The sequence below is a fragment of the Struthio camelus genome, chromosome 1 (genome assembly GCF_040807025.1).
Source record: "Struthio camelus isolate bStrCam1 chromosome 1, bStrCam1.hap1, whole genome shotgun sequence".
NCBI classification, from domain to species: Eukaryota; Metazoa; Chordata; class Aves; order Struthioniformes; family Struthionidae; genus Struthio; species Struthio camelus.
The window spans coordinates 54,029,003-54,041,980 of record NC_090942.1 but is presented as its reverse complement, the minus strand read 5'-3'; the positions used below and the strand labels follow the sequence as shown (position 1 = coordinate 54,041,980).

The window sequence follows — 12,978 nt, the reverse complement described above, 5'->3', positions numbered from 1 at the left end:
TGGTAAAATTAGCTACTTTTACTCTTATTTTCAAAAATGGTTGATATAAAAAAATCAGCCCACAAACACAATAAACATGGAAGAAATCGATACAGATGTGCAGTGTTTGCTAAGCAGAAAATATGAAGCTCTATTAGAAAAATTTTAGGCAATCTTAATCATAGATGTCAGTACTGTATCCAGCCACAGTGAGGATATGCATATGTATGAGTATAGATTTGTGTTTTCAGAATATAAATAGTTCTGTAATTTCTAAATGCCTAGCTTCAAAACTTCTGGAAGGCATTTCAATCCACTAGGAATTCTTAAAAGAGAAAAGTCAAATTTGGTTAGAAAATTTTCCTTTGGTGATAAGTTGAGCTAAAAGACATTATGGTAACTTCTGGATGACAAACGCCAGATCGTGGTCTGAAATACCAGGCATGATTTTCCAAACACGCTTCAGAAAAATAATTGTTTAGAAAACAAGAAATGTGTAAATATCTCAGATAAACAAGCTAAACTGGGAGAATTAGACCCATAGTGGAAATCTGGTTCCAATTTTGGTTATAAATACTGCATTGGACATAAATACTGCATGTTGGATTCCAGATGTGTATCCGTGAAACTCATTTATTCACTAGGTTGGTAATCATCATTTAAGCAGTGTAAAACAGTGATGAGGCTGAAAGCTTTTCATTATTGTTCTCTTACCTGTTAGCAGCTAGTTTGTTTGAAATGAACCCTCCTGGAATTTGCGTCACAATGTAACCCCAGAAAAAAGAGCCATGTATAAGTCCCACCGTCTCTGGATCCCAGTTGAATTGGGCTTTCTGTAAAGCAGACAGTAAAAATACTGTAGGATGAAGCATGCTGATTATGAAATAACCACTGTTTGGAAGTCATTCAGAAGTCATCCCATCTTTCACATCAAGACAGCCTCTTTGCGCTGGTGCTGCTGAGCTTGGATTCCCCCAGTTATAGCAGAAGGATGACAAATTCCTGTGTGAGATTAGTGCTTTTGCTCCTAACTTTCAATCGGACGGATAGGAGAGAGTTAGGTTTCAGTCAGAAGGGAGCTGATACTGGGCCTTCAGCTTCACCTCTTGTCACTGCTGCCTTTTGGGCTGGTTAGTTTTGAAACTAATGTTTCAAACTAATGAAACCTTTGTTTTGGAGCCTATGCTGCGCTCTAACAAGGAGCTGATGTCTTTCAACAGGTGCATCAGTTTCCCTATGATTATCAAGGTTGTCCTCATCCTTTGGGCTGATCAGCTGCCTAGTTGGGCTGGTCCTGTAATATCCACAGCTTTTCTCATCAAGGTCAAATTATGACTGTCCACCATCTGTGTTAAGTGCCATGGAGGCAGAAAAGGCTGGAGGGAGAGTGGTTAACACCTGAAGACAAGCCAGTGTTGGAGCTGGTCAAGAGAGATGCAAAGCTAGAAATAAAGTTAGGTAAAGTTAGCTAGCTGACTAGTTTACCTTTAATTAAATGTGATGCCAGTCATATTAGGGCTAGATTTTTCACACAAAGGCCAGCAACAGGCTGGCCATAGATGGTTCCTAGGGAAAACTGTCTACAGCCAAGAGAAATGCTTTCACCATGCACCTCCTCACTGGATACCAGACAGCTTCAGTCTTCTCAAAGCTCTGCCTAAATGAGAACATTCCTGGTCTCACACCAGCCTGTTTGAAATACTTTGTTCAGAAGAGGGATAGCCAAGGCACAGGGCAAAACAGGGGGTTGGTGAAGAAAAGAAAGACACGTCCAAGCTGCCCCTCCTGCCTTCTCTTCTGAGATGCCAGAACAGGGCCTGACTCAGCATAATTGTACTAATATAAGGTCAGTCTCAACTTTTTCTCCTAAGTTCAGAAGAGCTCAAAAGGTCTCGAAAATTATCTGCTGATTTGAATGGAGTGAACCCAGCCCTACGTACAGCAATGAGCAGCATCATGGCATGTTTCCCTGAGAGACTACTTTTCCTACTTTAAAATAGTCTCTCAGTACCATCTTCCACTCTCATTGAAAGATCAGCAACACTGATCCTGTGACACTTCATGACAAAAAACTGTTATAAAAGTGATTTTTCTTGAAGTTACCTTGCAGTTAAGGTAACAAGCATTGATGGAACAACATTTCTGACTATTACCCCAAGATACCAAAAAGTGAAACAAAGAAAAATCTTATAAAAATGCCTAGCGGGAACTATTGATGCTACATACTGTGGCAGCTAGGGACAAGATGACACAAATCTCATTCAATCATTCTTGCCCTTGGTGTGATTTTTTTCCCCTGACAAAGAGGACAGACAGGTAGCAGAAGTAGTAAAATCTTTTACCGCTGCAACAAAATGTCTATGACTGAAAGATCAGAGACCTGATGGTCATAGGGGCCAAATTCAGTTCTCATTTTTGCCACTTAAATCCTGTACGACATTGAGCAAGATCTTCAGCAAATCCTCAGATCTCACAGATTTTTAGTGTGACTTAGGGACCGCAAAGGAATTAAACACCTACACATCTACGAGAACTCAAACACAAGGGTCTCACTGCCTTGATTTCTGATCTGCACCAGAAAATAGCACCTCTCTATCTCACTGGGGTAATATGAGAGATATGTGAGGTAATTTTATAATTAAAATATATGGTACTTTGACATGTGGTGCTTTGACAATGTTGCAGTGAGGTCCAGATAAGAACAGAGAAAGAAAGACGATTCCTCACCTGAAGCTGTGGCTTTCCATTCACATACACTGTGTTATTGTTCACCATTTCCACAATGGCAACACCCAGGTTGCATCTAATTCCAAAAGAAATGCAAAAGCCAAGACCACTCATTATGGCAATGATGTAGCGCTTGGGCAGCCCGCAGCAGTAGCAGTCGAACAGCACAGGTTTTCGGGTGCTTGCCTGCACAGGCCTCCCCTCTTCAGTCAGTTCAATGTGATCTTCCTCTACATTGGTGCCATCAATTTTCCTAAAAACATTAAGAAAGATAAAATAAAAATGCCTAACTCTGTCAGTAAAATTTGCTGAAATGTAGATAGAGAGTTATATGCTCCATTCAGCCACTAAATCATTTCCTTGCTAGGCATTTGTCTCATGATGCTGTGATGAGTTAGCATCAGGCAGGCTTTTAAATGTTAGTATAGCCTGCATTTTTTCATGAGTAACCTCTCAAGGTTGTAAACCCAAGAAACTTAGCTGGACAGCTAGTTGGAAAAATGCATGCTATTTGTGAGTATGATTATGAAAGCTCTGTTAAGGTCAGCAGAAACTGTGATAAATTCTACTGGTTGTTTTGTCTACATATATATGAAGAAATGCATCATAATTTCTAATTACAGCTGCTAACCAGAGCTGGCAGGAGGTTTCCAGAAAAGGGTACATACAGTACAAAACGTGATTTTGCTCAGCCAAGAGCCTGTTTCACCTGTTTTGTTCACTAGTTTCACCTAACAAAAATCAGGCTAAATTGAAGGGGAAAAGAGGCTTTGGCATCAGAGCGCTCATTTAAGATGTGAAAGAGCAAGGCTCAGGCTTTTCTCTGCCTGAAAAGATTTGAATCCATATGTCCCCTCTCCTCCGAAACATCCTCTTACCACAGGGTTTTAGGTCATTGCAAAATGAACCTCAACTCCTATTGTTGACTGTGTTGCACTTTTGTTTAAAATGCTTAATATTTAATGAGATTTGAAGAAAGACAGGAACTTTCAGGGCTGTTGATTCACCTCTCCTCAGCAGCAGAGACTGAAAGGGCTTCACTGGTAACCAATCTATTGTAGCAACTGCAGGGCAGTTGGAGGGCAATGGGGAGGAAAGGGCAGGGCATGGGGGCTTTCCTGTTCACTCAGGATAAGGAGTGAATGGCACCCACTTACTTACTCTGTGAGAGGCTGCCCACATTCTACCAGCTCAGACCAGTATCTTTTGTCATATAACATTTCAGAAGTATCATCAAGAGGACAGTGTTGAAGATCCTGAATAGGTGTCTAACTTAAGAGGGTGCCACCCCCTGGAGCCCTGTATCATCTGCAGTAGAAAGGAGGTTCCCACAGAGGGCAAACAGCAACTGCCGCCAATGCAAGGAGCACTCCAGACCAATGTTTTACGATGCAGATGATCTCATCAGTAGAATCATTGCCCAACACTATTTCCTGCACTTATGGAAATTTCTCCTATGATAGTGCAATTAAAAATTAATTTGGCCTCCCAGTCTGATTGGAGGTATTAACATCCTGTGCTTCCTAGGAGCAGGGAATGTCTCTGACAGGAAAGATTAGATCGGAAAGAACTGAACGCACACCATTAGACTGAAGCTAAATTCTTCCTTTCCTAACATTAACTTTTTATGTATTTATTTTAAATGCAGAATATGGGCTTTCTGACACGCTGAAACATTTAAGCATGTTTGGCTCTGAATACATGAAGAGCCCGCAAAACACTACTTGCAAGCTTAAAATTAAGTGTTTATTAAAGGAAGACCTTGATCGGCAGTTACATTACAAACGTAAAGCAGTGAACTTGGGATCCATCTCCTTTCCCATCTGCTATGGAACTACTTTCAGTACTAAAAAAATGTGAACAGAGTTACTTAATCTAAGCGAAGCCCAGCTTGCTGAATAGGATGATGAAATGTTTTAATTAACTCTTTTCTGATAAGGAGTAACTTATTTCCTTCTTTCACACATCTGGCTTGAAGTATATTTTAATCTACTGTGCTTCAGTTGCCATGCTTACCCTTTGCTTGTGTCCTCACATTTGAACAGCAGAAAAGTTAATGTTTTCATATTGATTATAAAGATAGATCAGAAGATATCACAACGATATCAGCCTACATACTTAAGAGAGGGCCAACCTACGTCATGAGACTGGGTGGGAGACAAACTTCAGAGACACAAGACAAAACAGACATTACAGAATTTGCTGTATTTCTTTAAACAGTGTAGCATCTCCTCACAGGTAGTTAAATATGCTCATCCAAGTTGCATGTTCTGTTTCACAGAGACAAAAGTGAAATTCAAATGTGTCTTTTTTGCAATGAAATGTTTGAAGAAATCTTTTGAAGCTAACAAACTACAACAGACCAAAACAGACCTTATATAAATTGCTTTGAAATTCTGACTTCTTCCACTTGTTGGCTTTAGGTTCATGTAATAAAAAGGTTTTGTCACTTACACAGGCAATACTAAGACATTATTTAAGATGCTGACTCAGGACTCAGCTCAACAAACAGCTGCCTGTCTGCAGTGCTCATACAGTCTCTCATAGAATTACAAGAGAAGGAGACGGTATCCAAAGACTTTTTTTAGTTAATCCCAAAACCTGGTTCGAGTTTTCAGTCTAGTTACTCTTAACTGATGTTATAAGTGAAGTAGCATGTTCTACTCATGTATTTACATTCTTTCCATATATGGATGTTCTACACCTGCCTGATCTACACACAAGCTGGATTGGTCTTCTTTTGGGAGAACAGCATTGCCTAAATTACAGTTTTCTTGAGTTGCTCTAAGTCTAAAGTACTACCTATAATCTAATGCATAGTACTCCATAATAAAGGTTTTGCAAATATATACGGCATATATGGCTTCCTGGGATGCTTCCTGTGGACTTAAATATATTTTTCCAGTATGAAATTTCACTTAAAAATCTCAGCATTTCTAGGCTTTAGAATTACAAGCTAACCAATGCATTACACACTGTCTTACTCCTTTTTATATCGTACCATAAAGTCATTGCTCCAGCCCTATCCTTAGCAACGGGAAAAAAATGCATGCTACAGACCATCAGTTTGCATTTCCAAGAAATGTTAGAATCAGAATGTTTTAGGTCTGAAGGGAACTCTGGAGGTATCATCTGGTGTAACCCCTCACTCAAAGCAGTGCTAACTTCAAGGCTGGATCATTAGTTCATTGTCAAGTTGGAGTGAAGGCTTTGCATTAAAGCAAAGTAACACAGGAAATGCAGTATGTCTATGGTGTTATTGAAAGTGATTGAGATCGTATGATTCACTGGCGGAGAGACAGCTTTTGTTAGTGAAATGAGAGTACAGAGAGTAACGTATCTGAGTAAGGTGCTTTAAAAAGAAGGTACCATACGTTCCATGCTCTGAGAACTTGTATAGCTAGGTTTAAACTGAATGAAATGTTAGAATATCAAAACTGAAGATCACGGGAAGTGAAAAGACAAATGAACTATTATTTATTAGATCCGCTATGGTCTTAAAAACGTTATTAAAAAGGTAAAGGTAGTAATTGTATTGTCTTCCTCTGACATAATCTAAAATATTGATTGAAATAAATCAAAGCACAATTCCTCAAGTTTTTATACTTTTATAAATCTCTCTATTTACATAAGAGTGATTAGATTTTAATTGGCGCATTGTTTTGGACAGCTGGCAAAGATTAGATACATCACGCAAAGCCAAAACATCTGTTCCTACCTGGACATTTTCAGCTGACTGTCAATTCACATAGGCATGAAAACTTCCTTCTACTCCAAATGCACTGTTTAAAGTGACAGCCAGTGAGCCAGGAGTAGCACTTTTGAGTCCAGCATTGCTTCTACATAGAATTGGTTTTGCTATTGGATTCAAACACTTACAAAGAAAAGCAGGTTGAGGACTGATCCACAATCCCAAATCCTAGTAGCATATTTCATGCCTCCAAAGCTTAATGTTAGCCCCTCTGCAACAGATTTGTCTTTGAGAAAACTGTTTTGCAATAGCAATCCAAAAACAGAGGCAGAGTAAAGCTAGCAATTCAGCAGTACAGACATTTAGGGAGCCAGTGTTTGATCTTGCTTTTTGGCCTTATTTTATTGAATGGTGCAGACATACAATCAGGGCTTGACAACTTTCTAAGAAGATGAGAAATATGTATTCCAGGTGATCCATATGTTCTGACAGTGCCCCAAAGATGAAGAGGAAAACTGATTCAGAGCCAGTGCTCTTTTCTAATTTACCTAACTAAAGTTGGAGAGCATTTTGCTGCACCTGAATATGTATAGTCCTTTACATTATTCTGTTTGCTCTTTTCAGCAAACGTGCAACAACTGGCCAGTTAGAAGAGCTAGGTTATTTGAAGAGCTCTGCATCCATGTTCCGTGACAGAAGTCATAAATGTTGTATGTATATAAATATACAATTATTCTATAATAATTCTATATTTTATTTGGGATAACTGCACATCAAGCACGTGTACAAATTTCTTCAGCTGACCTTGTTTCTCTTCCTTATTGAATGGTTCTACTCTGGCATGTGCAGAATTTTGGAAGAATAAAAGAAATTTTTAAAATTCAAATCAGTAATAACCAAAATCCTTAAAACACATATACATTCCCGAAACTATTTATGTGCTTTAGCATAAGGATTATCTACGTCATCTAATTATATAACTGGGTGGAGCAGAATTACACTATTTCATTTTGTTTGATTAAAATCACATAGATTCTACAGTAATACACATGATAATACCTACCATGTATTACAATACATTCTAGAATAATTTTTACAGGATATTACAGGCTTTTACAAGCCAGAGCAACTCAGTTTTGCACATACACCATGTTCCAGTCACACACCTATACCTCTGACATTGGTCACCGCACACAACAGTCATCGATGATTCCGGTATACTTTCGGAAACCTATACACTGGTTATCTAAAATTACCATTTATCCAAAAGCAGATACAATCTTCTGAGATCTTGTTTATTCTCTGGGGATTTGCCCAGGTGATAACTGTCTATACCAAATCCTCCAGCTGACGCATCAGTACTAAATCCCAGGGCAGACTGGCAAATCTTCTTTAAGTCGCTCAGTGGCCGAGCGTGGAACCTCTGCGGTTCATTTCTGCCTTATATTCGCGTGAAGAAATGGTATATCTCAAACACGTATGCACCGTGCGCTGCCCTCCTAGGCAGCAGGGCAGTGCTGCAGTCTCTCCCCAGCACAGACTGGAAGTGCCGCACATGCGTGCCGTGCCATTTCACTAACACCTCCCTATAAGGGGCCTCGCACAATGCACACACCAGCTGAGTCTGGGCACCCCATGCTGTGTTCACAGTGCCACAAGAGCTGGGGTGCATTAAGCTCTCTGCACTCTTTTGCAAAGGAAAAACTGGAGAGGTCTCAGACTATGATCCAGAGCAGTGGCAGCTAATGCAAGGCTAAATCACCCAGATGCAAGTCGCCATTTTTAGTAGATTTGGGTGTCTAAAGCAGCCAGAGCTACACCTACTAGGACCCAGACTAAATGCAGCAGCTGTGTGACCGTGGCCTACAGACTTGTTACATTACTGATGCTATTAAAGAGTTATAAACCCATTTAGTCATTTCCCTTTTCATCAATAAGCTCACAATTGCCATTGGCTGGTCAAAGACCTCTGAAATCCTCAGGGTAGTCAGGACCTGAGATTTAATTTTAGTTCATGGATTTTCCTGTGTAGACACTAAGTACACTTGAAGTCCCAAAGTGCTCATACCTGCTGAATTCAGAAGGTCTGCAGGAGAAGGTTTCTTTTCTGGAAAACTTATAAAGCTTGCAGAGCCCCATCTCTGACATTCATTCACCCAAGTCTTGCTTCCTCTAAATTATTTACTGCTGTCCCATTGTGTTCGACTAATCAAGAGCAAACCATATTTTGCATAAAAACTTATTTTGTATATGGCTATTTTCTAAAACATCTTGGCAATTTATTCCAGATGATGATGATCCAACAACAAATGGGTCTTTTTCTAAGATCTTGCAGATGAAACTGCTGGCAACGGCATTGACAAAGGAGGCGTCTCAGGTCTCTCCTGTTCAGTCTCCATTGCCTGCCCTTCAGGAGCCACTTACCCTGAAGTAACTTCCTGTACTGCAACTGTGTGTTCAGCACCCACAAAATAATCTGAGCGTCCTACCACCTGTGAGGAGACAGTTAGTTGCTTATATTGCATGTGCTTTAGCACTAGACCTTGTCTGTGGGTAAGTGGTATGGAGCAGCCGATAACTGGAAACTGATCCTGTCAAACGCTGGCTTCTGGGATCTACTCTGATATTTGCAAGACAGGGGAAATGTGGGAGGAAGACAGAGACTTGTCACATTTACCAAGGCAAGAAAGCATTTTTCTTTCCAGTTTGCAAGTTTTGATCCTGCATCAACACATGCCAGTCAGTAACATCACCCTCAAAGAACTAATCAAGAATGTGCATTAATATAATCAATCATCCATGAAATGCTAGAAGAGAAGCCAAATTCTTTGCTGATTTACAACATACTGAAGCCAATAGGATTGGATGAAGAGCAAAGTCAAGGTTGAAACTGGTCTTGTAATATATATAGTCTTATATACATACATACCATCACAAAAAAAATGTTACGCTTGTTTGTAGGCTAAGCTGTAGAAAACGAACTTCAGGTTAAACACATACATGTTTCATTCCTTATGGAAACCTTCAAATGTGGCTGAAGATTTCCTAAGAGAGTGCTAAACTTACAGCAATTCTTACTTAGATTGGATTACAGACATAGTAAAAGTAACTTTTTGTTGCTTGGCATTGTTTCCTCCATTGCCTAGTACATCTGTGAAAGGCACTGGTATACTTATGTTTAAAAACAGAAAATAACCAAGTTCAGCAGACCTTCTGATATCTCAATTCAGTTTTGGTTTGGTTTGACTCAGTAGCAATGTTGTTCGAGCTGGAGATCAGTATTATTAGCTACATAGGAACCAGCATGACATCCTTGATACACAGCATCAAGAGGAGAGTAATCCGGATAATCCAAAGCTTGTACAGCATTTCCACATAACAAACCCAGTGTGCTGCTACATTACCTACTCACTAAATACAAACCCTACAGGTATTTGGTCCTAGAGACCAGCAGAACCCACAGCAAAGAGAACGTATGACCGAATAAATAACTTAATTTGATATTGGGATAAAAAAATGCTCCCTTTGATTTCTGTGGAGTTTCTTAAAAGTCAAAAAAGAGAAATTCCAGACTTCGCCCATAACACTGTAAATGAAGAAAAGTTAAGCAGAAACTATGTAGTAGTAGGTACTCCGTTCACATGATATAGAAATTTTCAGTGTAACTAGTAATGTAAAAGTGCATATTAGTAACTTCTTTAAAAGTGTACACTCTTATTTCCTTTCATGTATGTGCTGTAGTGTAATACATGTAAATTACTGTACATTTTCTTAAGACTAAAGGCATGTTCAGATAGGTTAAGGATTTTATCTTAACTGAAAAGAGCATTCCCCCCAAAAAATAACAGGACAGATATGAAAGCAAATATAATTCATATTAAAGATAAATCCAATTTAACGTTGGCATTTGACCTGATCATTGTAAACATTTAAAACAGTTAATAAGAAGCATGCAAGAAATGTCATTGGACCCTTTGGCTGTCATCTAGTGATTACACAAGTAAATGTAGTCAGTGGCCATTACTAACAGAAAAAAAACTCCCAATTAGATGAGCAATCTCTTTTCCTTTATTGCAAGGAGCCATAGTGTAATTTCATTCCCCAAAAAAAAAAAAAAGAAAGAAAGAAAACTTGCAGTTTGTTTAATTGTAAACTCTGAGATCAAGATAAAAATCTTTTATCTTTTTTCTTGCTTTGATGCTAACAAACAGCTGCTTCTCCTGTCTCTCTTTCTAATTTCTGTTAATCTCAATTAACACATACACACACACGTATGCACGCACGCACATCTCTACTGAATAGATTTTTCTCTTAGTGTTTCTGAACAAGATTTTCCAAAATGCCTCAGTGATTTAGGAACATTGAGTCTACTTCCAAGAGTACTGGAGTCATTTGGGAACGTTAATTCCCATTAAATCATCAGTTTTCCTCATGCAAGATAAACCACAGAATTATTCACATGTATTTATTTAAAATATTTTTGATCAAAGCACTTTTTCATGCTCCTTGTGATGTGAGAATGCTATTTTATAACTTACTTTCACCTCTTTTTTGTTTAACGTAGACATGCTATAGTCTACAGTTATATCCTGGGGTAAGGGCGCTCCCTTTTACTCGTCCTCTGTTTTGCAGCAAGGTGTCTCTCGCTGTCTGGACTCACACAGAGATTTCTGCAACTCTAAATTCTGCTTGATATTTATGCTTTTTTTCTGCCCTCTATTGCTTTCTAATAAACTTAACCGACGGATCTGTCTGGGAGCTTGCAGGTGGGTTTTACCTTCGCAGCTTCCCCAGCGAGTCGCTGACGGTGCTCTTCACCTCTTCCTTTCCCGGCGCCAAAACCCCGTCCTTCAGCGAGCCGAACCCCTCGCCAGGCATTTTGTCCATCCCCAGGAAACCCCCCTGACGTTAACAAGCCTTCACTTCTGCTCTCATTACATCCCGAGCCGGGAGCCGCCGGCGATCCCTTCGGTGCCCGGCGCGATGAACAACCCAGTTGCTGGAGACAGAAGAAGACAAAAAAAAAAAAAGTCAAAGCAGCTTTTGCCGGCGGCGGGAGGAGCGCGAAGCCCCCCGGGGAGGGCAGCGGCGGGCGGCCGTGGCGGGCCGGGGGCTGCCGCCTGCGCTGGGGCCGGCCTGGCACTGACTGGCCCCCCCCCCCCGGCCGACATCCCCGGCGCGGGGGTGCTCTAGGAAAGCACGGCAATACCTGTCCGCCGGCCGCTCCGGTGCGCGGCGGTAGCGGCAGCCCGGCTGGAGCACGGGCGAGAAGTTTAACGAAACGTGTGCGGCTCCTTGTCCAGGGCAAGCGGCGCTTCCCGCTTACTGCTCCCCCCGCCACACACACACCCCTAGGTGAGCCCCCCGACGCAGAAGCACCTGCTCCGGCCCGGGTATTTATTATTAATGACGCCGGGCCCTGGGGCGGGCGGACAGGCAGATGCCTTGGTGCCGCGCTGTTTGAATAAGCAATGGAAAGCTGGCAGTAAATAAATTAAACGCGTTGCATTTTGAAAACACCAAGCGGCTGCAAGAGGCGGACCGCTGCGACCCAGCCTGGCTTCGCCACCCCGCACCTTTCCTCGCGCGGAGGACAAGCTTGTCACAAAAAGTCTTGCGGAAGTGTTTCATCGAGCCTGCCTGCTGGCCGCAGTCAGATGCTGCCTTTGGCAACGCCTCGGATATTGGGTTCGGGTTATGGAAGCCAAAGAAAAAAAGACCACCCCCCCCCCACCTCGCTTCACACGGGCACGGGGCTCCTGTCAGCACTTCCCTTCTCCCTGAGTGCGTGAAGGGGGAGGCAGAAACTTCCCAGCTTTTAGGAGAACGGAAGGCTTTATGTTTCCCACGTTTCCCTTGCTCCCGCAGGACGAGTTACATCAGGAGCGTGGGGGTGCGTGCCAGGCTCCCTCCCCCCCCTTCCCTCTGCAGCCCGGGGGCGAGGAGCCGCGGTGGTGGGGCAGGCGGGGGGGGCAGCAGCCCCCGACCCAGCCCCACGCGGGGTACCGCAGCCCCCCTCCACACAGGCTGCCTCGCGGCCCCGAGCAAGCCTCCCTGTCCCTCCCTCCTGCCCTGTAGTGGTCCTTTGAGGCATGGGGTCCATATTCTACCCTCCTCATTCATGTTAGGAGCTTGGTTTCCCCCGGCTCTCTGCACCATCAGAGGGAAAGTGAGAAAGAGCAGTTCCTCCGGCCAACAAACCAGATGTGAGTGTTTTTCAGCTCCCACAGGGCACCTCTAGGCTCCCGCTTTGGGTGTCTGAACGGAGGGTGTAAACCTGGGCCTGAGCAGGGCAAGGACTCGCCTGCCCTCCACTTGCTCCCCAGCTCCTCACCCGGACCACCAGTCTCTCTGGGCTTTTAGGTACCACCATAGCACAGATACCCGGGTGGCTGTTACACTATAACATGCAACGCCTGGATCCGCCAGCTCCACTGCGAGGAAGGGGGTATTAGAAAAAACACTTCCTCGTATTTAGGAGAGGCAGGCAAGCGACCTGCACCAGACTCCGATATTCCTAGCATCAATATTTATATTTATTTTCTATCACTCTTTGAGAGAGAAGAAGGAGAGGAAGAGGA

The 12,978-nt window shown here is 42.2% G+C and overlaps 1 protein-coding gene across 1 annotated transcript in view; it reads right to left on the bottom strand.

The window, feature by feature from the left end:
- The window catches only part of SLC17A8 (solute carrier family 17 member 8), a 31,872-nt gene extending 20,076 nt beyond the window's left edge, over positions 1–11,796 (bottom strand). The window contains exons 1-4 of the mRNA XM_068938691.1: positions 11,607–11,796; positions 11,175–11,396; positions 2,707–2,959; positions 694–812 (exon numbers count right to left, since the gene is read on the bottom strand). Of these exons, the coding sequence (XP_068794792.1) occupies positions 694–812; positions 2,707–2,959; positions 11,175–11,284 (482 nt within the window). The 5' untranslated portion in view covers positions 11,285–11,396; positions 11,607–11,796. The remainder of the gene's footprint in view (positions 1–693; positions 813–2,706; positions 2,960–11,174; positions 11,397–11,606) is intronic.
- Positions 11,797–12,978: the final 1,182 nt, after the last annotated feature.